The sequence below is a fragment of the Mustelus asterias genome, unplaced genomic scaffold (assembly GCF_964213995.1).
Source record: "Mustelus asterias unplaced genomic scaffold, sMusAst1.hap1.1 HAP1_SCAFFOLD_85, whole genome shotgun sequence".
NCBI classification, from domain to species: Eukaryota; Metazoa; Chordata; class Chondrichthyes; order Carcharhiniformes; family Triakidae; genus Mustelus; species Mustelus asterias.
The window spans coordinates 847,716-875,275 of NW_027590139.1; the positions used below are offsets into that span (position 1 = coordinate 847,716).

At 46.8% G+C, this 27,560-nt stretch overlaps 2 protein-coding genes across 2 annotated transcripts in view; one reads left to right on the forward strand and one right to left on the reverse strand.

The window, feature by feature from the left end:
• Positions 1 to 10,879, forward strand: part of LOC144483972 (uncharacterized) — a 55,173-nt gene extending 44,294 nt beyond the window's left edge. The window contains 2 exon segments of the mRNA XM_078202549.1: positions 1,645 to 2,449; positions 9,749 to 10,879. Of these exon segments, the coding sequence (XP_078058675.1) occupies positions 1,645 to 2,449; positions 9,749 to 10,830 (1,887 nt within the window). The 3' untranslated portion in view covers positions 10,831 to 10,879.
• A 9,751-nt stretch (positions 10,880 to 20,630) lies between these two features.
• On the reverse strand, positions 20,631 to 23,052 carry LOC144483990 (uncharacterized). The gene is made up of 3 exons (XM_078202566.1): positions 23,017 to 23,052; positions 21,674 to 22,062; positions 20,631 to 21,244 (listed from the first exon to the last, which is right to left on the reverse strand). The coding sequence occupies exons 2-3, from the start codon at positions 21,906 to 21,908 to the stop codon at positions 20,631 to 20,633; spliced, it is 849 nt and encodes a 282-aa protein (XP_078058692.1). The 5' UTR covers positions 21,909 to 22,062; positions 23,017 to 23,052.
• Positions 23,053 to 27,560: the final 4,508 nt, after the last annotated feature.

Genomic DNA, 27,560 nt, shown 5'->3' on the forward strand with positions numbered 1-27,560 from the left:
GCTGGTCCTCCAGCCAATCAGAGTCGGGGCCTTGTGTCAATGGCTGCGCGGAGCTTCCTCCATTGTGGCTGCTGTTCCTCTCCCTCTGAATGAAGATTGAGCTTCAGACAGACTCAGCCTTCCTCCTGTCTCCTACATCTGTGAGTAAAACACTTTCTTTTCTCCCCCTTTCCATTTCTTTTCTCATTCTGGGCTTCAATTTTTAACTTCCAGGTTACCACTCTCTGCCTAAATAAAGATCCTCCTCACATTCTTTATGTATCTGTAACCAGGTAATACAGTGTATTACACACATGGTCAGGCTGCTCATTTATATCCAAATGTAAAACTTTAACGTGGCTGTCAGCTTGAAGATTTTCAGCTCTCTGTGTCCAGAACAGGAAGCAACGAGCATGGATCTGTCAATCAGCCTGAATGAGATATATATTATATGTTTCCAGTTATTCATCTCTTGCTTATTAGAGTCATTAGTCTTTGCATTTCTCTTCCACAGGGATCAGTGGAAGCTGAGGGTTATTGAATATATTCGAGGATGAGTTAGATGGATTTTACATTGATAAAGGATTCAAGCGTTATGGTGAACGGGTGGGAAAATGGAGTGAAAGTTAAGATGAGGAGAGATTTCCTCACTCAAGGATGTGGTGAAGCTTTTGAACTCTGCACTCCAGAGGACTGTGGAGCTTCAGTCATCAAATATTTTCAAGAGAGAGATTTATAAGTTTTGAGGCATTGAGCAACCTGGGGGATAGTTTGGGAAATATTGGCCCTATTTGGAGGGTCACAGTTTTTTTTTTTTTTAACTGGTCGGTGCAACATCGTGGGCCGAAGGGCCTGTTCTGCGCTGTAATGTTCTATGTTCTATGTTCTATGGAAATAGTGTGAGGTCGATCAGCCAATTCTCAATCAATGGTTGAAGCAGTTCAATGGGCTGAATGGCCAACTGCAGCTCCAATTTGTTATGATTTCTGTGTGGTGGACAGGAAGCAGTGAACATGGATCTGTCAATCAGCCTCAATCAGCACCTTCAGGAGAATTGGGAGGGTGAATATTAGATACAGCAGAGTGAGAATGGAGGGAGAGTGTGTGGGATGGAGATTTTGAGGAATGAGAGAGGAAATAATGTTCCATTGAAACTAGAATTGTCTGTTCGGAATTTCTATCCTGTACTGACAGTGATAACTTTTTTGTAAACTCGTTTTACAGGATATTGAAAGAGGAATCACAGGCTGAAATCTCAAACGTCACGTCTCGATCTGACAGAGTCATATTCCATGGGAGCTAAATATCATCGGCCTTTGAATCCGAAAGGAGAAATGTTTGTCCAGTCTGTCGATTTGAAAAAATTTCAAACATCAATGTGACTGGAAAAACACTAACACACTGCCACACTGGAGTGAGAGTGTTCCAGTTCACTGACTAAAGAGCTTTAACCAGTTACACAGCCTGAATAAATATCACACCATTCACAGTGGGGAGAGACTGTACCCGTGTTCTGTGTGTGGACAAGGCTTCAACTGATTGTCCACCCAAGAGAGAGGCAAGGACACCTGCACCATGGAGAAACCATGGAAATGTGCGGACTGTGGGAAGAGATACAAAGTCCCATCTCAGCTGGAAGCTCATTGGCGCAGCCACACTGGGGAGAGGCCGTTCATCTGCTCTCAGTGTGGGAAGGGATTTGCTCTGTTAGCCACCTTGCAGAAACACCAGCGCGTTCACACTGGGGAGAGACAGTTCACCTGCTCTCAGTGTGGGAAGGAATTCACTCAGTTATCCAATCTGCAGATACACCAGCGAGTTCACACTGGGGAGAGGCCGTTCACCTGCTCTCAGTGTGGGAAGGGATTCAGTCAGTTGTCCAGCCTGCAGACACACCAGCGAGTTCACACTGGAGAAAGGCCATTCATCTGCACTCAGTGTGGGAAGGGATTCACTCGGTTATCGAACATGTGGAGACACCAGCGAGTTCACACTGGGGAGAGGCCATTCACCTGCTCTCAGTGTGGGAAGCGGTTCAGTGATTCATCCAGCCTGCGGCGACACCAGCGAGTTCACACTGGGGAGAAACCGTGCACCTGCTGTCAGTGTGGGAAATGGTTCAGTGATTCATCCAGCCTGCGGACACACCAGCGAGTTCACACTGGGGAGAAACCGTTCACGTGTTCTCAGTGTGGGGAGGGATTCAGTCATTTATCCAGCCTGCACATACACCAGCGAGTTCACACTGGGGAGAGGCCATTCACCTGCTCTGTGTGTGGGGAGGGATTCACTTGTTCATCCAACCTGTGGAGGCACCAGCGAGTTCACACTGGGGAGAGGCCATTCACCTGCTCTCAGTGTGGGAAGCGGTTCAGTGATTCATCCAGCCTGCGGGGACACCAACAAGTTCACACTGGGGAGAAACCGTTCACCTGCTCTGTGTGTGGAAAGGGATTCTCTCGGTTATCCAGCCTGCAGACACACCAGGGAATTCACACTGTGGGGAGGCCGTTCAGCTGCTCTGTGTGTGAGAAGAGATTCAGTCTTTCATCTCAGCTGTTGGTACACCAACAAGTTCATGAGTGATTCCAGGGGTTGGATTCTGCTGTTATTGTTTCTGCTCTCAATTACATCCAGAACTGCATTTTGTTTATTCTCACAGTTGGTCAATGGGGAGGTTCGGAGGGTTTCTTTCTGCTGGACTGGCCCCTTTCACGACTTTGCCTCCAGTGGGCTAATGCTCTTTGAGTCTTTTTGTGAATACCTGGTTTTAAATTTCACAAGGATCACAGAGTAACAGGGTGTTAGGAATCATAGAATCCCGACAGTGCAAAAGGAGCCATTTGGCCCATTGAGTCTGCACCGACTACAATCCCACCCAGGTCCTATCCCCATAACCCCATGCATTTACCCTAGCTAGTCCCTCTAACACTAAGGGGCAATTTAGCATTGCCAATCCACCTAACCCGCATATCTTTGGCCTGTGGGAGGCAACCGGGGCACCTGGAGGAAACACATGCAGACACAGGGAGAATGTGCAAAGTCCACACAGACAGTGACCAAAGCCAGGAATTGAATCCAGGCCGGAAGTTAAGAGATATTTAGTCAGCACTTTTGTTTGGAACATCCCAAATGCCCATCCAATTTCCTTTGTAATTGTTTATTGTCTCCACTTCCTCCACCCTCGTAGGCAGCGAGTTCCAGGTCATTACCATTCGCTGCATCAAAATATTCTTCCTCACATCCCCCGCTGCATCTCTGATCCAAAACCTTCAATCTGTGCCCCCCTCGTCCTTGTCCCTTCAGCTAATGGGAACAGCTTTTTTTTGTCCACCTTATCTTAACCTGTCAGAATCTTGTCCACCTCTATCAAATCTCCCCTCAGCCTCATTTGCTCCAAGGGGAACAACCCCAGCCTGACATTGACAATAAAGAACAAACTAACAGAATATGTTAATACCTGAAATCAAATGGGAATGTTTAATTTCTGTTTTAAAGATATTGTGAATATATTGTCCTGGAGAACAAAGAAATTGGAATAGCTCACTTTGGGTGAGGTTGAATGGAATATATCAGTGTGGAATCCTGGTTCATTCCAGTGAAAGTCTGGAATGTGTCGATGGGATGAATAAGTTGATCACTTTCTCTGGGAGATATTTACATCCTTGTCCATTGTTCGAGGGGGTTCAGGACAACCTGGGACTAAAAGACTAATATATCAGAATAGGTTAATTTAGAGTGAATATATTAAAGAAGAATCACAAAGTACGTGGAGTTACAAAGGTACTGTTTGCATAGAAATGCATTGTTAGTGAATTTAAACATTTATTTTTGATAACATATATTCTGTATTAAAATCATACACCTTGGCTAATGACACTCTAAGGCATGATGGTATATAGCAAGGTAAGAAGAACCACATTCTTTGAAAACAATACAGCTACTGAGTTAAGCAAAAAAAACCTCTTATCAGTGTTGGCTCCAGACAGTACAAGCTTCCCAGACAATTGAATGAATAAGAGCATACCATTTCCCGATAAAGAATTGCTGGGAGACTTTTCCGATAAGGAGTTGCTCAGACACAGTGGAAAAGCACTTTTGAATTTATGGACCTATGTATTCTCACGCTGCCAGAGAGTGACATGTTATTGGCCAAGGTAAATAATCTAGACGAATAATGATTGGCTGATGTCTGGCTGGGTGAGCAAAGTGGGTGGGGAAATGATTTTTGAAAGTTGTATAATTGTAATATTGGAAGCAATGGGATTTAGAATAGTTTGGCTGCCCCAAATTATTCTCTGACGCCCCTGGACCAGGCCTGGGCAATAAAGCACATATTCAACAGAATTACTGTCTCTGTGAGCTCTTTGTATTAGCTGAGTTGTAAATCAGTGAAAGCCAGCATAATACTTGGTCTCTGAAACGTTTCTACATCCATGAACTTTGTTTTAAAGAAATCCACATTTGAAAGCCCGGCCACTACATGAAATACCAGCACCATAACAAGGGGAGATAAGAAAGACAGACACTCACTTTGATCTTTTCATCAGCACATCTGAGAGTTAAGAATGTGTGACATGAATTTACGATACTGGAGTGAGTGTACAGATGTGATTTGTTACATGTGAAAAATAGCAAGCCTAAAGTCATGGTGAGATGGAGTGAAGAGCGGGTCCCAAACACACACAGCTACTTGAAACACTGCAGGAGATGAAATGGTTAATGTGGCCAGGGGATTGAGACAACATTGTGACATCATCAAGGCATTGACACACACTCCAGAGAAACTGAGTTCAAAACAATCAGGATCCAATTAAACACACTGCACATGCTCACAAAGTGAGGAAAATTACAGTAAAATGGATCATATAATGGATTGGGACAATTAAGGGCTTGGGAGAAATAATACTGAGTAAGAACTGTCCACAAGTTGGACAGGGGTAAAGAGAGCTGGAGAATCTTTTACATCTTTTATGGACTAGTAACCCAGAACTGACGGCGCTCCTTCAGGAGTAGGAAAGATCGAGTAGATGTGACCCCAGGCGGGACAGGAACAGAACTGGAAAATAACGGAGTGGAATTGAAATTGTCTAAATGACTGGACTAACAATGTGTGGAATGTACAGACTGGGGAACAATGGGTGGGGGCGGGGCTCCCGGGTCCGTGCGCCTGAACCCGGAGACGTCACCGCGGAGCACAGTGATTGCTATTGGCTGATTGAGGCAGGGCTCCATTGTGCCGTCACAATGACTCAGAGGGGCGTTCCCAGCACACAGTGTCCCATTGGCAGCAATATCACTGGTTACAGAAGCAGCACACTGCGGATTGGACACCAGCTCAGCGCGGATGGCGGTCAGAGCCCCGCCCACTCCCACGTGGGCCTGGGCTCCGCCCCCTCATTGTCCACATGCGGCATATTGACCAATGGTTGCCAGGAGGACCGGATGGGCGATGGTCCTCCAGCCAATCAGAGTCGGGGCCTTGTGTCAATGGCCGCATGGAGCATCGTCCATTGTTGCTGCTGCTCCTCTCCCTCTGAATGAAGATTAAGCTTCAGACAGATTCAGCCTTCCTCCTGTCTCCTACATCTGTGAGTAAAACACTTCCTTTTCTCCCCCTTTCCATTTCTTTTCTCATTTTGCACTTCAATTTTTAACTTCTGGGTCACCACTCGCTGCCTAAGTAAAGATTCTCCTCACATTCTTTATGTATCTATAACCAGGTAATACAGTGTATTACACACACCATCAGTCTGCTCATTTATATCCAAATGTAAAACTGTAACGTGACTGTCAGCTTGAAGATTTTCAGCTCTCTGTGCCCACAACAGGAAGAAGTCTCACAACACCAGATTAAAGTCCAACAGGTTTATTTGGTACCACAAAGCCATCGTCACAATGCCACATTTGGTAGAACAGGAAACTTGAGAAACTCGGCATCACCACCAGCAGTAATCAAACCTCCCCCGGTACCACAGTAGAAAACAGTACCACTGCAGGGAAGTCCATTGTCAACTTGTCGGACACACTTCAACCAGATGAAATCGAAGTTCTCAATTTCTGCCCCACCACCAAAATAGACCCCATCAGTCTCGCAGCAGACACAGAGGAATTCATCAGGCGAATGAGGCTGCGGGAGTTCTTCCACAAACCCCAAGAGTCCAACAGCGAACATAATGAGATAGTCAATGAACTGGAACAGCCGATAGAGAGATCCACGGTACAGCAACCGAAGAGGAAAGAGTCGAATTGGACTCCTCCGGAAGGCCGCTGCCCTCGACTTGACATGTATGCCCAAGCCGTCAGGAGGTGCGTCAATGCCAGATTCATCAGTCACACTCACAAGACAGCCCCGAACATCACCCAAGCACAACGCAACGCCATCTGCGCTCTCAAGATCAAGCGCACCATTGTCATCAAACCAGCAGACAAAGGAGGGGCAATCATCATGCTGAACAGAACGAATTACTGCAAAGTGTCCTGACAACTGAACAATGAGGAAAACTACAGACAGTTACCTGCAGATCCGACCAAAGAATACACCCGTCAACTCAACAGACAGATCAAGACATTTGATCCGGACCTTCAGAGCACCCTCCGTGCTCTCATCCCACGTACTCCCCGCGTTGGAGATCTCTACTACCTCCCGAAGATACACAAGGCAAACACACCTGGCCGTCCCATCGTATCGGGCAATGGGACCCTGTGCGAGAAACTCTCCGGCTACGTCGAGGGCATCCTGAAACCCATTGTACAAAGAACCCCAGCTTCTGTCGTGACACTACGGACTTCCTTCAGAAACAGCACACATGGAGCAGTTGAACCAGGAGCACTCCTCATCACAATGGATGTCTCGGCACTCTACACCAGCATCCCCCACGACGATGGCATTGGTGCAACTGCCTCAGTACTCAACGCCAACAACTGCCAATCTCCAGATGCAATTTTACAATCATCCACTTCATCCTGACCACAATGTCTTCACCTTCAACAACCAGTTCTTTATCCAGACACACGGAATAGCCTTGGGGACCAAATTCAAACCTCAATATGCCAACATCTTCATGCACAGGTTCGAACAAGACCTCTTCACTGCACAGGACCTTCAGTCGAAGCTGTACACTAGATACATCGATGACATTTTCTTCCTTTGGACTTATGGTGAACAATCACTGAAACAACGATATGATGACATCAACAAGTTCCATCCCACCATCAGACTCACCATGGACTACTCTCCGGAATCGGTTGCATTCTTGGGCACACGCATTTTCATCAAGGACGGTCACCTCAGCACTTCACTGTACCGCAAGCCCACGGATAATCTCACGATGCTCCACTTCTTCAGCTTCCACCCTAAACACGTTAAAGAAGCCATCCCCTACGGACAAGCCCTCCGTATACACAGGATCTGCTCAGATGAGGAGGATCGCAACAGACACCTCCAGATGCTGAAAGATGCCCTCATAAGAACAGGATATGGCGCTCGACTCATCGATCGACAGTTCCGATGCGCCATGGCGAAAAACTGACCTTCTCAGAAGACAAACACTGGACAGGAGGACAGAGTACCCTTTGTCGTCCAGTACTTCCCTGGAGCGAAGAAGCTACGACATCTTCTCCGGAGCCTTCAACATGTCATTGATGAAGACCAACATCTCGCCAAGGCCATCCCCACACCCCCACTACTTGGCTTCAAATAACCGCACAACCTCAAAAAGACTATTGTCTGCAACAAACTACCCAGCCTTCAGGAGAACAGTGACCATGACACCACACAACCCTGCCACAGCAACCTCTGCAAGACGTGCCGGATCATCGACACAGATGCTATCATCTCACGTGAGAACACCATCCACCAGGTACACGGTACATACACTTGCAACTCGGCCAACGTTGTCTACCTGAGACGCTGCAGGAAAGGATGTCCCGAGGCATGGTACATTGGGGAGACCATGCAGACGCTATGACAGCGGATGAATGAACACCGCTCAACAATCACCAGACAAGAGTGTTCTTTTCCTGTTGGGAACACTTCAGTGGTCACGGGCATTCGGCTTCTGATCTTCGGGTAAGCGTTCTCCAAGGCAGCCTTCACGACACACGACAGCGCAGAGTTGCTGAGCAGAGACTGACAGCCAAGTTCCGCACACATGAGGACGGCCTCAACTTGGATCTTGGGTTCGTGTCATGCTATTTGTAACCCCCACGACTTGCCTGGGCTTGCAAAATCTCACTAACTGTCCTGGCTGGAGACAATACACATCTCTTTAACCTGTGCTTAAACGTCTCTCCACTCACATTGTCTGTACCTTTCAGACTTGATTACCTGTAAAAACTCGCATTCCAACCATTATTTTGTAAATTGAGTTTGTGTCTTTATATGCCCTGTTTGTGAACTGAAATCCCACTCACCTGATGTAGGGGCAGCGCTCCGAAAGCTAGTGGCTTGTGCTGCCAAATAAACCTGTTGGACTTTAACCTGGTGTTGTGAGACTTCTTCCTGTGTTTACCCGAGTCCAACGCCGGCATCTCCACATCCAGGACAGGAAGCAGTGAGCATGGATCTGTCAATCAGCCTGAATAGTATATATATTATATATTTCCAGTTATTCATCTCTTGCTTATTAGAATCATTAGTCTTTGGATTTTTCTTCCACAGGGATCAGTGGAAGCTGAGGGTTATTGAAGATATTCGAGGATGAGTTAGGTGGATATTACATTGATAAAGGAGTCAAGCGTTGTGGAGAACAAGTGGGAAAATGGAGTGAAAGTTAAGATGAGGAGGATGTGGTGAAGTTTTTGAATTCTGCACTCCAGAGGACTGTGGACCCTCATTCATCAAATATTTTCAAGAGAGAGATTGGTAACTTTTGAGGCATTGAGCAACATGGGGGACAGAACATAGAACATAGAAAAGCTACAGCACAAACAGGCCCTTCGGCTCACAAGTTACGCCGAAATGTCCCTAGCTCCGAGGCTTACCGATAACCCTCTATCTTACTAACTTCCATGATAGTTTGGGAAATAGTGGCGCTGTGCAAATAGTGTGAGGTCGATCAGCCAATTCTCAATGAATGGTTGAGGCAGTTCGATGGGCTGAATGGCCAACTGCAGCTCCTGTTTCTTATGATTTGTGTGTGGTGGACAGGAAGCAGTGAGCATGGATCTGTCAATCAGCCTCAATCAGCACCTTCAGGAGAATTGGGAGGGTGAATATTAGATACAGCAGAGTGAGAATGGAGGGAGAGTGTGTGGGATGGAGATTTACAGCTTTTGGGGAATGAGAGAGGAAAGAATGTTCCATAGAAACTAGAATTGTCTGTTCTGAATTTCTACTTCTATTTCTAACTCATTTTACAGGATATTGAAAGAGGAACCACAGGCTGAAATCTCAAATGTCACGTCTAGATCTGACAGAGTCACATTCCTTGGGAGCTGAATATCATCAGCCTTTGAATCTAGAAGGAGAAATGATTGTCCAGTCTGTTGATTTGAAAAAAAATTCAAACATCAGTGTGACTGGAAAAGCACCAACACACGGCCACACTCGAGTGAGAGTGTCCAATGTACTGACTAAAGAGCTTTAACTAGTTACACAGCCTGAATAAATATCACACCATTCACAGTGAGGAAAGACTGTACCAGTGTCCTGTGTGTGGACAAGGCTTCAACTCATTGTCCACCCAAGAGAGAGGTAAGGACACCTGCACCATGGAGAAACCATGGAAATGTGGGGACTGTGGGAAGAGATACAGAGCCCCATCAGAGCTGGAAGCTCATCGGCGCAGTCACACTGGGGAGAGGCCGTTCACCTGCTCTCAGTGTGGGAAGGGATTCGCTCTGTTAGCCACCTTGCAGAAACACCAGCGCGTTCACACTGGGGAGAGACCGTTCACCTGCTCTGTGTGTGGGAAGGGATTCAGTCAGTTTTCCAACCTGCGGACACACCAGCGAGTTCACACTGGGGAGAGGCCGTTCACCTGCTCTCAGTGTGGGGATGGATTCAGAGCTTCATCCAGCCTGTGGACACACCAGCGAGTTCACACTGCGGAGAGGCCGTTCACCTGCTCTCAGTGTGGGAAGGGATTCACTCTGTCATCCAGCCTGCTGATACACCAGCGAGTTCACACGGGGGAGAGGCCATTCACCTGCTCTCAGTGTGGGAAGGAATTCACTCGGTCATCCAGCCTGCGGAGACACCAGCGAGTTCACACCAGGGAGAGGGCCTTCACCTGCTCTCAGTGTGGGGATGGATTCAGAGCTTCATCCAGCCTGCGGACACACCAGCGAGTTCACACTGGGGAGAGACCGTTCACCTGCACTCAGTGTGGGAAGGAATTCACTCGGTCATCCAGCCTGCGGACACACCAGCACGTTCACACTGGGGAGAGACCGTTCACCTGCTCTCAGTGTGGGAAGGGATTCAGAGCTTCATCGAGCCTGCTGACACACCAGCGAGTTCACACTGGGGAGAGACCGTTCACCTGCTCTCAGTGTGGAAAGGGATTCACTCGGTCATCCAGCTTGTGGAAGCACCGGCAAGTTCACACTGGGGAGAGACCGTTCACCTGCTCTCAGTGTGGGAAGGGATTCAGAGCTTCATCCAGCCTGCTGACACACCAGCGAGTTCACACTGGGGAGAGGCCGTTCACCTGCTCTCAGTGTGGGAAGGGATTCACTCAGTCATCCCACCTGCGGAGGCACCAGCGAGTTCACACTGGGGAGAGGCCATTCACCTGCCCTCAGTGTGGGACGGGATTCAGAGCTTCATCTAGCCTGTGGACACACCAGCAAGTTCACATTGGGGAGAAGCCATTCACCTGCTCTGTGTGGGAAGCGGTTCAGTGATTCATCCAGCCAGCAGAAACACCAACAAGTTCACACTGGGGAGAGACCGTTCAGCTGCTCTGTGTGTGAAAAGAGATTCAGTCTTTCATCCTAGCTGTTGAGACACCAGCGAGTTCACGAGTGATTCCAGTGGTCGATTCTGCTGTTATTGTTTCTGCTCTCAATTATATTGGTCAATGGGGAGGGTCGGAGGGTTTCTTTCTGCTGGACTGACCAGTCTCACAACTTTGCTTCCAATGGCTGATGCTCTTTGAGTCTTGTTGTGAATACCTGGTTTCAAATTTCACACGGATCACAGAGTGACAGGGTGTTAGGAAGTTCAGAGATATTTAGTCAGCATTTCTGTTTGAAACCCCCCCAATGCCCATCCAATTTCCTTTATAATTATTTATTGTCTCCACTTCCTCCACCCTCGTCGGCAGCAAGTTCCACGTCATTACCATTCACTGCATCAAAATATTATTCCTCACATGGGCAGCACGGTAGCACAGTGGTTAGCACTGCTGCTTCACAGCTCCAGGGACCTGGGTTCTTTTCCCGGCTTGAGTCACTGTCTGTGTGGAGTTTGCACATTCTCCTTGTGTCTGCGTGGGTTTCCTCCGGGTGCTCTGGTTTCCTCCCACAGTCCAAAGATGTGCGGGTTAGTTTGATTGGGCATACTAAAAATTGCCCCTTAGAGTCCTGAGATGCGTAGGTTAGAGGGATTAGCGGGTAAATGTGGAGGGATATGGGGGTAGGGCCTGGGTGGGATTGTGGTCGGTGCAGACCCGATGGGCCAAATGGCCTCTTTCTGCACTGTCGGGTTTCTCTGATTCTGTGATCCCACCCAAAACTTTAAATTTGCTTGTCATCCTTGTCCCATCAGCTAATAGGAACAGATTTTCTTTGTCCACCTTATCTAAACCTGTCAGAATCTTGTCCACCTCTATCAAATCTCCCCTCAACCTCCTTTGCTCCAAGGGGAACAACCCCAGACTGACATTGACAATAAAGATCAATCCAACAGAATATGTTACTGTCTGAAATCAAATGGGAATGTTTAATTTCTGTTTGAAAGATACTGTGAATATATTGTCCTGGACAATAAAGGAATTGGAATAACTAACCTTGGGTGTGGTTGAATGGAATATATCAATCTGGAACCCACTTACATTCGAGTGAAAGTCTGGAATGTGTCGCTGGAAGTCCCTGCCTAACAGCACTTTGGGTCACCTATACCTCAGGCATTGTAGCAGTTCAAGAAGGCAGTGTTGGGGTTGACCATGGCCGAGGCAGCTACATACAGCCACATATTCTGTTATAATTGAAGGACTGTAGTTTGAATGAGAGGCATTATAGGACTGGACTATGGAGTCACAGAGGTTTACAGCATGGAAATAGGCCCATCAGCCCAACTTGTCCGTGCTGCCTTTTTTTTAAAACCCCTTAGCTAATCCCAATTCCCTGCATTTGGCCCATATCCCTCTATACCCATCTTATCCATGTAACTATCTAAAAGCTTTTTAAAAGACAAAATTTTACCCGCCTCTACTACTACCTCTGGCAGCTTGTTCCAGACACTCACCACCCTCTGTGTGAAAAAATTACCCCTTTCGACACTTTTGTATCTCTCCCCTCTCACCTTAAACCCATGCCCTCTAGTTTTAGACTCTCCTACTTTTGGGAAAAGATATTGACTATCTACCTTATCTATGCCCCTCATTATTTTATAGACCTCTATAAGATCACCCCTCAGCCTCCTGCGCTCCAGAGAAAAAAGTCCCAGTCTATCCAGCCTCTCCTTATAACTCAAACCATCCAGTCCCAGTTGCATCCTAGTAAATCTTTTCTGCACTATTTCTAGTTTAATAATACCCTTTCTATAATAGGATGACCAGAACTGCACACACTATTCCAAGTGTGGCCTTACCAATGTCTTGTACAACTTCAACAAGACATCCCAACTCCTGTATTCAATGTTCTGACCGATGAAACCAAGCATGCCGAATGCCTTCTTCAGCATTCTGTCCACCTGTGACTCCACTTTCAAGGAGCTATGAACATGTACCCCTCGATCTCTTTGTTCTGTTACTCCCCAACGCCCTACCATTAACTGAGTAAGTCCTGCCCTAGCTCAATCTACCAAAATGCATCACCTCGCGTTTGTCTAAATTAAACTCCATCTGCCATTCGTCAGCCCACTGGCCCGATTGATCAAGATCCTGTTGCAATCGGAGATAACTTTCTTCACTGTCCACTATGCCACCAATCTTGGTGTCATCTGCAAACTTTCTAACCATGCCTCTGATATTCTCGTCCCAATCATTAATATAAATGACAAATAACAGTGGACCCAGTACTGATCCCTGAGGCACACTGCTGGTCACAGTCCTCCAGTTTGAAAAACAACCCTCTACAACAGAAGCCAATTTTGTATCCATTTAGATACCTCACCCTGGATCCCGTGAGATTTTAACCTTATGCAACAACCTACCATGCGGTCCTTTGTCAGAGATCTTGCTAAAGTTCATGTTGACAACATCAACTGCACTGCCCTCATCTATCTTCTTGGTTACCCCTTCAAAAAACTCAATCAAATTTGACCACAGCTCAGTTTCTGCAATCATGGACCATTAAAGCTGCTTCGCAGTGCCCTGACAGAGGACCTGGTGAGAATATTTCCTCATTGAGTTAGAATTAAACTTATTCCAGGACTGGCTGGTGTTCAGTGGCTGAGATACCTGAATCTGTGAAAAGGGGGTCTGACCAATCAACAAACAGTGGTAGGTAGTTGATGAAGAAGTTAAGAAGCGTTCTCAGGCATTGTGTTAGGAACAAAAGGGTTGTTAGGGAAAAAATCGGACCTCTCAGGGACAAAAGTGGGGACTTATGCTTGGAGCCCAAAGAGGTAGGGGAGATCCTAAATGAATACTTTGCGTCGGTATTCACAAAGGAGAGGGATGTGTTGACTGGGAGTGTCTCGGAGGGGAGTGTTGAACCGTTGGAGAAAATCTCCATTACAAAGGAGGAAGTGTTAGGTTTGTTAGAGAATATAAAGACTGACAAATCCCCAGGGCCTGATGGAATCTATCCAAGGCTGCTCAGGGAGACGAGAGGTGAAATCGTTGGGCCTCTGACGCAAATCTTTGTCTCGTCACTGGACACAGGTGAGGTCCCAGAGGATTGGAGGATAGCCAATGTGGTCCCGTTATTTAAGAAGGGTAGGAAGGATAACCCGGGTAATTATAGGCCGGTGAGCTTGACGTCCGTGGTGGGGAAGTTGTTGGAGAAGATTCTTAAAGATAGGATGTATGCGCATTTAGAAAGGAATAAACTCATTAACGATAGTCAACATGGTTTTGTGAGAGGGAGGTCATGCCTCACTAATCTGGTGGTGTTTTTTGAAGAAGTGACCAAAATGGTTGACGAAGGAAGGGCCGTGGATGTTGTCTATATGGACTTTAGTAAAGCGTTTGACAAAGTCCCTCATGGTAGGCTAGTGAAAAAGGTTGGATCCCATGGGATAAAGGGGGAGGTGGCTAGATGGGTGGAGAACTGGCTTGGTCATAGAAGACAGAGGGTGGTAGTGGAAGGGTCTTTTTCCGGCTGGAGGCCGGTGACTAGTGGTGTACCGCAGGGCTCTGTATTGGGACCTCTGCTGTTTGTGATTTATATCAATGATCTGGAAGAAGGAGTAACTGGGGTGATCAGTAAGTTTGCAGACGACACAAAACTGGCAGGACTTGCAGACAGTGAGGAACATAGTCAGAGGCTACAGAAGGATATAGATAGGCTGGAAATTTGGGCAAGGAAATGGCAGATGGAGTTCAATCCTGATAAATACGAAGTGATGCATTTTGGTGGGAATAATGTAGGGAGGAGCTACACGATAAATGGAAGAACCATAAAGGGTGTAGAGACGCAGAGGGACCTGGGTGTGTAAGTCCACAGATCTTTGAAGGTGACGTCACAGATGGAGAAGGTGGTGAAGAAGGCATATGGCATGCTTGCCTTTATAGGACGGGGCATAGAGTATAAAAGTTGGGGTCTGATGTTGCAGATGTATAGAACGTTGGTTCGGCCGCATTTGGAATACTGCGTCCAGTTCTGGTCGCCACACTACCAGAAGGACGTGGAGGCTTTGGAGAGAGTACAGAGGAGGTTTACCAGGATGTTGCCTGGTATGGAGGGGCTTGGTTATGAGGAGAGATTGGGGAAACTGGGGTTGTTCTCCTTGGAAAGACGGAGGATGAGGGGAGACTTAATAGAGGTGTATAAAATTATGAAAGGCATGGATAGGGTGAACGGTGGGAAGCTTTTCCCCGGGTCGGTGGTGACGTTCACGAGGAGTCATAGGTTCAAGGTGAAGGGGGGGAGGTTTAACACAGATATCAGAAGGACATATTTCACACAGAGGGTCGTGGGGGCCTGGAATGTGTTGCCGGGCAAGGTGGTGGAGGCGGACACACTGGGAACGTTTAAGACTTATCTAGACAGCTATATGAACGGAGTGGGAATGGAGGGATACAAAAGAGTGGTCTAGTTTGGACCAGGGAGCGGCGCGGGCTAATTGTTCCTTGTTTCTCGTTTCAAGGCTTCATTCTATGACCATCTTGCTGGTGCCAGTACAGAGCGAGACTGCGGATAGTTGGGAACCTGTCTCGGGGGCAGGGAATTCATATGGTGTTCGTGGAAGTAGAAATGACTAGGGTTGGGAAGCATTTTCCGATCAGGGCCATTGTGATCTCCTGGACTCGTTTCGATCGCCTCAGGGGGTCGGAGAGGAATTTCCCAGATTTTTTTTTTTTCCCCCATATTGGCCCTGGGGTTTTTCACTCTGGGTTTTCGCCTCTCCCTGGAGATCACATGGTCTGGAATGGGGGGGTGGGGGTGAGTTAATAGGTTGTAATGAACAAAGCATCGTAGCTGTGAGGGACAGCTCGGTGGATAGGATATTGGTATGTAGATAGGCTGGAAAATTGGGCGGGGATCCTGGATTCAGGATTCAATCCTGGACCGGGGAGCGGCGCGGGCTTGGAGGGCCAAAGGGCCTGTTCCTGTGCTGTATTGTTCTTTGTTCTTTATTGTTTAAATTATTTTATCATAAATTTGTGATGAGAACTGTGAGGGACTATGACCCGATAGTCACTGAAGTGACGGTATACTCCAAGTAGCACTGGACTGAAAAGCGAGAGTAGATTCTAATGAATGGTTATAATCCTACCCTAGCATGGCCAGTGAAAAATCAGAGCTCGAGTGATCAAGAATAATAATGTGATAAGGTGCGAAGGAATAAGATCTCACCGTGTAAAAATCAAGTTGGGATGACATTTGTATCACACAGGAGTCAATGAATGGAATACATTGGGTATTGCACATCCCCTAGCCTGGTCTGATTGAACACATGAATGGGCTATTGAAACAATAAATCAAGCTTGACCACACACTCAAAGAGTGGCAAAGGCCTTACATAATTTGAATAATAGGCCACAAAAAGGAGGGGTGGCACGGCGGCACAGTGGTTAGCACTGCAGCCTCACAGCACCAGGGACCTGGATTTGACTCCTGGCTTGTGTCACCGTCTGTGTGGAGTTTGCACATTCTCCCCGTGTCTGCGTGGGTTTCATCCAAGTGCTCCGGTTTCCTTCCACACTCCAAAGATGCGGGTTAGGTTGATTGGCCATGATAAATTGCCCTTTAGTGTCAGGGTGTTATAGGGTAAATAAGTAGGGTTATGGGGGTAGGGCCTGGGTGGGATTGTGGTCGGTGCAGATTCGATGGGCCGAATGGCCTCCTTCTGCACTGTAGGGATTCTATGAAACCCCGTGAGTCAGATGATAAAACAACCTGTCCCTTCAATTCTGCCTCCAGACAGGGAATATGACACACCTGTGTGTAAGGGTGGCAAGGTGTGGGTACATATCTCAAACCAAACCCCACAGAAAAGGGGAAATAATTGCTGCTCGACATGCTTGGCTTGTACCTCCTAAGCTGCATTCACTCCCGATGCATGGGGGATGGAAGGCATCCAGTAAAATATGCACTCAAAACAAATGTACTTGTGCAGAAGGACAGAAATATTATTTGTATAACGTCACTGTCCAGGCATCCGTGCTCAATGTGGCGGATTGTAGCCAATGGCCTTTTGTGGTGGTATGTCCTCTACATAACTCCTCATACATGAAGCTTGTACCTTACAGCTGAGTCATGGCCAATGTCAATAGGAATTATCGCCAGTTAATGATACTATTATGCATGAATTTGGACAAGTTTGGTGGGGAGGCGATGGCCTCGTGATATTATCGCTAGATTACTAATTCAGAACTCAGCTAATGTTCTGGGGACCCAGGTTCAAATCCCACCACAGCAGATAGTGAAATTTAATGAAAAAGATCTGGAAATAAGAATCTTCTGATGACCATGAAACCATTGTCGATTGTCAGAAAAAAAACATCTGATTCACAATGTCCTTTAGGGAAGCAAATCTGCCATCCTTAACTGGTCTGGCCCACATGTGACTCCATGAATAATTTTTAAAAACTATGTCTGCATTACCAGCACTCACAATGTGCATCTGAATGCCAGATAGCTTGAACCCCCTGTAAACCAATGTTGGAAAGATGCATGGGACATATTTGATGTACATACTCATAGAACTTAATAAATTATGCAGGCTTATTGAACAAAATACACACGTTTCTACACACCTAAGTCAAGACAGGCAACATCTTCTTAGGCAGAGTGTGGAAATGACCTATGCTTAAGGCAAACTTCACCAAACATCGGATGAACTTAATTGCCTCAGTTTTCATCTTTGGTGGGATGTTTTTAATGGACGGTCACCCAAACCATCCGCTGTTTTTACTTTAATGTTACATCCTGTTGTCATACTGCTACTTTGTTCCCTTTTGTTGTTCATTTTAACTGTCTTGCGGTACAGAGTGCGTGCATTGTTCACACAGGTCATTGTTGTGAAGGAAGTTATACAGGTACAGATGGGATTGCTGCGTTGGCTGCTGAATCTCAGGGTGGAATGCATAGAAAGTAAAGAGTTAAGATATTCACCAGTCAACTCAGCATTTATTCATGCTGTGAGAACCTAAAGAAGCAGCTGCGCTACAGAAACAAGCTGACCTTCCAGTGCTGTGTTTGTATATTGTTTCCCAAGTCTGGGAATTTACCAAATCTCCTGTCAGGTTGTTTGTGCCGCACTGTAAAACACGGGGGGCGGGGCTTCGACCCGGGTACGTTGGTAGTCACCTTGGACCGGGATCACGAATGTTGCCAGGACCTCTCGAGCTCCAGACCAGCGTCGTTAGAAGGGTCCCTGACAGGCAGAAGGCAGTGAGACTCATTGTTTTAATTTCTCTCGTATTATTTACTCTTTTTGAATAAACCATTATAATAGTTGAGAGATTATAATTCTGCTCTGTCTCTTATTTAACATTCACCTGGATCATTGGTGGCACGGTGGCACAGCAGTTAGCTGCCTCACAGCGCCAGGGACCTGAGTTTGATTCCCAGCTTGGGTCACTGTCTGTTCTCCCCGTGTCTGTGTGGGTTTCCTCCGGGTGCTCCGGTTACCTCCCACAGTCTGAAAGACGTGCTGGTTCGGTGCATTGGCTAAGCCAAATTCTCCCTCAGTGTCACCGAACAGGTGCAGGAGTGTGGCGACTCGGGGATTTTCACAGTGACTTCATTGCAGTGTTAATGTAAACCTACTTGTGACACTAACCGGAGGAAGCCCATGCAGACATGGGGAGAACATGCAAACTCCATCCAGACAATCACCCAAGGCTGGAATTGAACTCGGCTCCCTGGAGCTGTGAGACAGCGGCGCGAACCACCATGTCAGCCCATGTTTGCGACCAGGTGTCCCTGGAAAGGAAGCGTGTGGTGCCGACCAACACAAGGTCTTCAGTGGGCACTGTGGGGGCTGGAGAGCTTCATTCCTCCCCAGAACCACATCATAGTTTTACGTTTGTAACTTTTCATTCAGGGTTTAGTTTTTGGCTGTCCCTTTAAAGGATCCCCCCCCCCCCCCCACCTTTCCATTCATTTAATTTGATTGTTTAATTTGATAATTTGATCCAAATTTTGATGTTAAAAAGAGAAGGGGAATTCATTATTGACCCCAAATCACAGAGAATATGGAACTTGGTCCATGGTGAGTGGTTGAGGTGAACAGCATGAATACATTGAAAGGAAAGTTAGATACACACATGAGGGACACAGTAACAGAAGGATATGCTGATAGGGAGGAGATGCAGTGGGGTCGGTGGAGGCTGATGTGGAGCAAATTACTGACAGACCGATTGAGCCGGCTGGCCCGGCCCTGTGCTGGAGACTCAGTGGAACAGAGACTCATGTATTTATCTGAGATCTGACTGCAGGATCGATCAAACAAACTCAGGCCAGTCTTAAGGATCATGGTGTTGTGATCTCAGTGAAAACTGTGTGGAGCAGACACAGCATCTCGGTTACAATGAATATTCACCTTCTGAAAGCCCTTGTGTGGCCGGTGCCAATGTGTGTCTGTGAAAGCTGGACTATCAATAAGAGTGACGAGGCTCCAATAAAAGTGTTTGAAATGAAAGGACTCAGACGGATATTCCGTGTGTCACGGACGGCAAAGTGGGTGAATGAGTGGGTGCTGGAGAAAGCTGGTGTTCACCGGAACCTGTTTGAGGCTCTGACATCCAGGAAGCTCACTTATTTTGGACATAAGAACATAAGAAATAGGAGCAGGAGTAGGCCATCAAGCCCCTCGAGCCTGCCCCGCCATTCAATAAGATCATGGCTGATCTGAAGTGAATCAGTTCCACTTACCTGCCTGCTCCCCATAACCCTTAATTCCCTTATTGATCAGGAATCCATCTACCTGTGACTTAAACATATTTAATGAGGTAGCCTCCACTGCTTCAATGGGCAGAGAATTCCAGAGATTCACTACCGTCTGAGAGAAGAAGTTCCTCCTCAACTCTGTCCTAAACTGACCCTCCTTTATTTTGAGGCTGTGTCCTCTAGTTCTTGTTTCCTTTCTAAGTGGAAAGAATCTCTCTGCCTCTACCCTGTCGAGCCCCTTCATGATCTAATATGTCTCTCTAAGATGTGTTGTGAATAGGGAGGAATGTTTGGAAAAAAAGGCAATGTGAGACAGAACACCTGGAAAATGTGTGCAAGGAAGGCCCGAGATGTGTGGATAATATCGGAATGTGGACCGGCCTCTCGATGGGACAGGCAGTGAGAGCAGCTGAGAAATCAGTGGAGAAAGATTGTTCAGAGCGCGGCCAATCTTCAGAATGAGGACGGATGAGCGATAAGGGACCTGTAGTGGGATGAAAAAGACTATTTACTATCCAGGATAAAATTAATGTACTATAATAAATTAAGAGCAGGCCATTCGAGTCGGCTCCACCATTCAATATGATCATGGCTGATCCTCGATCTCAATGCCATATTCTCCCCACACCGCTTGAAGCCATTAAAATCTAAAATAAAATCTCTCTCTTCCTTGAATATATTTAGTGATTTGGATTCCACAGCCTTCTGTGGTAGACAATTCTATAAGTTCACTACCCTTTGAGTTAAGAATTTTTTCATCATCTCAGTCTCATCTGACATCTGCTTTTGTGGATCATTTCAGTGGAAATGTGCCCTCGCTCAAAGGGAATCAGCCACTGGAATGAAAATTGAGAGACCGGCCAGTCCAACAGAAAGAAACCCTCTGACCCTCCCACTTCACCAACTGTCAGAATGAACATGCTTCAGTCCTGGATGTGATTAACAGCAGCAATAACAGCAGAATCCAACCCGTGTCATCACTTGTGAACCCGCTGGTGTCTCAGCAGGTGGGATGACTGAGTGAATCCCTTCCCACACACGGAGCAGGTGAATGGCTTCTCCCCAGTGTGAACTCGCTGGTGTGTCAGCAGGTTCGATGACCGATTGAATCTCTTCCCACACACAGAGCAGGTAAATGGCTTCTCCCCAGTGTGAACCCGCTGGTGTGTCAGCAGGGTAGATAACTCACAGAATCCCTTCTCACATTCTGAGCAGGTGAAAGGCCTCTCCCTGTCCCCGCTGTGAATTTGTTGGTGTCTTAGAAGGTTGGCTAACTGAGTGAATCCCTTCCCACAGTTGGAGCAGGTGAACGGCCTCTCCCCAGTGTGAACTCGCTGGTGTGTCAGCAGGGTGGAGGAATCTCCGAATCCTTTCCCACACACGGAGCAGATGAATGGCCTCTCCCCGGTGTGAACTCGCTGATGTGCCAGCAGGTCAGATGAATCTCTAAATCCTTTTCCACACTCTGAGCAGGCGAATGGTCTCTCCCCAGTGTGAACTCGATGGTGCCTCTGCAGACTGGATGACCGAGTGAACCTCTTCCCACAGTCAGAGCAGATGAATTGCCTCTCCTTGGTGTGAACTTGCTGGTGTACCAGCAGGGTGGATGAATCTCTGCATCTTTTCCCACACACTGAGCAGCTGAATGGTCTCATCCCTGTGTGAACTCGATGATGGCGTCACGGTAGCACAGTGGTTAGCACTGCTGCTTCACAGCTCCAGGGACCTGGGTTCGATTCCTGGCTTGGGTCACTGTCTGTGTGGAGTTTGCACATTCTCCTCGTGTCTGCGTGGGTTTCCTCCGGGTGCTCCGGTTTCCTCCCACAGTCCAAAGATGTGCGGGTTAGGTTGATTGGTCATGTTAAAAATTGCCCTTAGTGTCCTGAGATGCGTAGGTTAGAGGGATTAGTGGGTAAATATGTAGGGATATGGGGGTAGGGCCTGGGTGGGATTGTGGTCGGTGCAGACTCGATGGGCCGAATGGCCTCTTTCTGTACTGTAGGGTTTCTATGATTTCTATGTCTCGCTAAGTTGGATGAAATACTGAATTTCTTCCCACACACAGAGCAGGTGAATGGCCTCTCTCCGCTGTGACCTCGCTGGTGTGTAAGCAGGTCGGATGCATTAGTAAATCTCTTCCCACACTGAGAGCAGGTGAATGGTCTTTCCCCGGTGTGACTGCGTCGATGAATTTCCAACTCAGATGGGGACCTGAATCCCTTTCCACAATCCTCACATTTCCACGGTTTCCCCATGGTGTCGGTGTCTGTGTCTCGGTGCTTTTCCAGTCACAGGAATGGTAGAATGGGCGATGGTTTGCCTCATCCTATTAAATCGAGTGACTCTGTCAGATCTTGGTGTGAAGTTTGGTTTGAGATTTCTTATGGCAAGTTCTTCCCTTTTAATATCCTGTAAAATAAGTTTGCAAATGTCATCACTGTCAGGACAGCTCAGAAACTCAGAGCAGACAACCAGTCACTGATGGGATACATTCTGCCACATGGATAATTATGGATTGTAACATTGTCATTAAAACATGTGATACCAAAGCCACAGCAATGTGGTTGAATCTTAAGTGTCCACCAAGGGCAACTAGAGATGGGCAAGAAATGCTGGCCAACCAGCGACGTCCATGTCCCACAAATGAATACAAAAGTGATTGAGTGTAAATAATTTACATTTAAAAATGTCTTCTGTCAACGGTGTAAATGCTCATTTATAAATTTATATACGTATATCTATATATATATATATATTTACATATTTATAAATGCTCATTTTGTCATTGATTTCCTGAAGCTCCTGTTTTGAGTTTCAGACAGTTCTATGCCAAGTGTTTGAGGTGATTAAAAGTCTTTCATCTTACTCTTTGCATATCGATGTTCACTGAAGCTACACAGATTGATTTTCTTCTCATTATAAATATACTTTCAATACTTAAAAGGACAGTCTTTCAGCAATCCCCATTTTCCTTCTTTCTGGTTGATAATTAAGGGTCTGTACACTTGGCTTTATTTATGATTTTGTTCCTAATTTTATCGGTTTCCCCACCCGCCACAATCTCCACAACACAGCAAAAACAATCACTATTCACTAATTGGGATTGTCAATAGCGGGCTTTATACCCAGCATTCCCCGCGGTGCTGAAAGTCCCCTTTCTTCACTGCAGGAGAGTCGTGCGCAGGCCCAATGCTCATCCAGTTGGAGCATGCGCAGTATGAGTGATGTCTCCTGAGACAAAGACGTTTCTTTGGTTAACAGGCAGTCGGTAAGGATGCGGAAACCCGGAGTGAGTAACGGAGGCGATTCTGGTTGGGGAGAGTTTGTAAACACCGGGTGAATGCTCTAACCCCCTTTACGAACCTGAAGGTGCCGCGTTTGCCGCTCCGGGTCTTTTTCCCGAAGCGAGGCCCCGGTTACTGGCCGCCATCTTGATTCAAAGCCGAGGAGTGCGCATGCGGCTTCGTTCAGGTGACGTAACAGAGTGGACGGGGCTTCAGGGTCTCTGTTCCCAACTGGGTCCTAGTGCCCGGGGAACCATTACTGAATAAACAGATTTTAAACAGCTTCACCCACTCCCAGGCTGCAGCGAATGTTTGCAGCCGAAAGGAGTCCATGGGCCATGTTTACATTATATTAATATTATATTATAGCCCAAAGATGTGGATTGCCCATATTAAATTGCCTCTTAGTGTCCCAAGATGTGCAGGTTAGATGGGAAATTGTGAGGTTACCAGGATAGGGTGAGGAAGAACACCTGGCTAAGATGCTCTGTCAGAGAGTCGGTGCATACTCAATGGGTCAAATGGCACATTCTGCACTGCAGGGATTCTCTATTCAGTGTGAGATGTTGCAGCCCTGTATAGTTACCTGAAGGAGCTGCTCCTCAACCTTTGTTAATACTTTAGCCCCAATCTCCTAATCTTTAGCTGTGTGGGGGAAGTTGGGGAGAACAAAGAAAAGTAGAGCACAGGAACAGGCCCTTTGGTCCTCCAAGTCCATGCCAATCATGATACCCGAATTTTAAAAAAACCTTCTGCCCTTGCTCGGTCTGTATCCCTCTGGGCAGCATGGTGGCACAGTGGTTAGCACTGCTGCCTTGGAGCTCCAGGGTCCCAGGTTTAATTCTGGTCTTGGGTCACTGTGTGGAGTTTGCACATTCTCTCCGTGTCTGTGTGGGTTTCCTCCGGGTGCTCCAGTTTCCTCCCACAGTCCAAAGATGTGCAGGTTAGGCTGATTGGCTATGTTAAATTGACCCGAGTGTCAGGAGAATTAGTAAGATAAATGTGTGCGGTTGCGGGAATTGGCCCTGGGTGGGATTTTTAAAAATTAATTTATGGGACATGGATGTCGCTGGCTGGCCAGCATTTATTGCCCATCCCTAGTTGCCCTTGTTCAGAGGGCAGTTGAGAGTCAACCACATTGCTGTGGCTCTGGAGTCACATGTAGGCCTGACCAGAAAAGGATGGCAGGTTTTCTTCCCTAAAAGACATCAGTGAACCAGATGGATTTTTCCGATAGTCGACAATGGTTTCATGGTCATCAGTAGATTCTTAATTCCAGATATTTTTTGTTGAATTCAAATTCCACCACCTGCCGTGGCAGGATTTGAACGCAGGTCCCCAGAACATTAGCTGAGTTTCTGGATTAATAGTCGAGCGATAATTTCTAATTCCTCCCTATTCAAGTACCCATCCAGATTCCTGTTAAATTTTGCTCATGTGCCTGCTTCCACCACCTATTTGGCAGCATGTTCCAGGCACCTACCACTCTGTGCGAAAAACTTCCACTGCACATCTCCCTTAAATATTCCCCTTCTCATCTTGAACCTGTGCCCCTTGTAATTGATAATTCCATCCGAAGAACAAAACCTCTGACTATCCACCCTGTCTATGCCTCTCAGAATTTTGTAGACCTCTATCAGGTCTCCCGTCAGCCTCTGTCTTTCCAGCAAAAAATCCGATTCAACCCCTCCTCGCCAACATCCTCGAGACCAGGCAACATCGTGGTGAACCTTCTTTGCACTCTCTCCAAAGCTTCCAGGTCCTTCTGGTAGTATGGTGGCCAGGAATGCATGCAATACTCCAAATGCAGCTTAACCAAGATCAGAGTATCTTCTCCTGGACCTGCTCTTGGGCCAGATTCAAACAACAATTTGTTGAAGCTGAATGAGCAGTGTCCATAGCAATTGGGTGGATGTCGCATATCCTTGCAGTCTCTCCTGGAGAGGGCGCATGTGGTGTCCACTGATGCACTTGCTACCTTCCACAACTAAAGAACAAAGAACAATACAGCACAGGAACAGGCCCTTCGGCCCTCCAAGCCCGCGCCGCTCCCCGGTCCAGGATTGAATCCTGAATCCAGGATCCCCGCCCAATTTTCCAGCCTATCTACATACCAATATCCTATCCACCGAGCTGTCCCCCACAGCTATGATGCTTTGTTCATTACAACCTATTAACTCACCCCCACCCCCCCATTCCAGACCATGTGATCTCCAGGGAGAGGCGAAAACCCAGAGTGAAAAACCCCAGGGCCAATATGGGGAAAAAAAAATCTGGGAAATTCCTCTCCGACCCCCTGAGGCGATCGAAACGAGTCCAGGAGATCACAATGGCCCCGATCGGAAAATGCTTCCCAACCCTAGTCATTTCCACTTCCACGAGAAACAAGGAACAATTAGCCCGCGCCGCTCCCTGGTCCAAACTAGACCACTCTTTTGTATCCCTCCATTCCCACTCCGTTCATATAGCTGATGAGCATCGCAGGGTACAAAGTAACTTCAAGACATTGGAAACAACATTCTGGTTCATTAGGAAGCTAACCTTTCTTCTTGTTGGTACTTTGTTGCTGATCTTTTTCTTCTTTTAGTTTGTTTGGACCACATATTTGAGGAAACAAACAAGGGAAAAGAATATTCAATAAAAAATTAAATATCTGTTCTGAATTTCTATCATGTTACAATGATAATTTTTGTAAACACCTTTTACAGGGTATTAGAAGAGGAAGTTTTGCAAATGTGAAACTCAAACACAACATCACACAAAAATACAACAGAATTGTTCCATTCATCAGAACCTGATTATCATCGACCTTTGAATGTGGAAGCAGAAATGTTTTGCAAACATCAGTGTGATTGGAAAAGCACCGAGACACTCACACACCTGAGTGAGAGTGTTCCAGTGAACTGAGTGTGGAAAGAGCTTTAACCAGTTACACAGCCTGAAAAAAACATCACAACATTCACAGCCAGGAGAAATCATCACGTGTTCTGTGTGTGGATGAGGCTTTAACTGATCATCCAACCTGGAGATACACAAGGACACCAGCACCATGGAGAAACAGTGGAAATGTGCATATTGTGGTAAGGGGTTCAGTTACACTTCCCAGCTTAAAAATCATCAACGCAGTCACACTGGGGAGAGACCATTCACCTGCTCCATGTGTGGGAAGGGATTCATTCAGTCATCCCACCTGCTTTCACACCAGCAAGTTCACCTTGATGAGAGGCTGTTAAACCGCTCGGACTGTGAAAGCAACTTTAAAAGCTCGGAGGACCTGGTCACGCACCAGGTTGTTCACACTGAGAGACAGTTCAGTTGCTCTCACTGTGGGAGGGGGTTCATACGATCACAGAACCTCATCGAACATGAACGCACTCACACTGGGGAGAGGCCATTCACCTGCTCTGTGTGTGGGAAGGGATTCACGCGATTATCCTACATCACTACACATCGTCTGGTTCACACTGATAACAGACCTTTCAAATGTACTGAATGTGAGAAGAGTTATAAAACCACAAGTGAATTGCTGATACACCAGCGGGTTCACCATAAGACCATAAGACATGGGAGCGGAAGTAAGGCCATTCGGCCCATCGAGTCCACTCCACCATTCAATCATGGTTGATTTCAACTCCATTTACCCGCTCTCTCCCCATAGCCCTTAATTCCTCGAGAAATCAAGAATTTATCAATTTCTGTCTTGAAGACGCTCAACGTCTCGGCCTCCACAGCCCTCTGTGGCAATGAATTCCACAGACCCACCACTCTCTGGCTGAAGAAATTTCTCCTCATCTCTGTTCTAAAGTGACTCCCTTTTATTCTAAGGCTGTGCCCCCGCGTCCTAGTCTCCCCTGCTAATGGAAACAACTTCCCTATGTCCATCCTATCTAAGCCGTTCATTATCTTGTAAGTTTCTATCAGATCTCCCCTCAACCTCCTAAACTCCAATGAATATAATCCCACGATCCTCAGACGTTCATCGTATGTCAGGCCTACCATTCCTGGGATCATCCGTGTGAATCTCCGCTGGACCCGCTCCAGTGCCAGTATGTCCTTCCTGAGGTGTGGGGCCCAAAATTGCTCACAGTACTCCAAATGGGGCCTAACCAGTGCTTTTTAAAGCCTCAGAAGTACATCCCTGCTTTTGTATTCCAAGCCTCTTGAGATAAATGACAACATTACATTTGCTTTCTTAATTACGGACTCAACCTGCAAGTTTATCTTTAGAGAATCCTGGACTAGGACTCCCAAGTCCCTTTGCACTTTAGCATTATGAATTTTGTCACCGTTTAGAAAATAGTCCATGCCTCTATTCTTTTTTCCAAAGTGCACGACCTCGCACTTGCCCACGTTGAATTTCATCAGCCACTTCTTGGACCACTCTCCTAAACTGTCTAAATCTTTCTGCAGCCTCCCCACCTCCTCAATACTACCTGCCCCTCCACCTATCTTTGTATCATCGGCAAACTTGGCCAGAATGCCCCCAGTCCCGTCATCTAGATCGTTAATATATAAAGAGAACAGCTGTGGCCCCAACACTGAACCCTGCGGGACACCACTTGTCACCGGTTGCCATTCTGAGAAAGAACCTTTTATCCCAACTCTCTGCCTTCTGTCTGACAG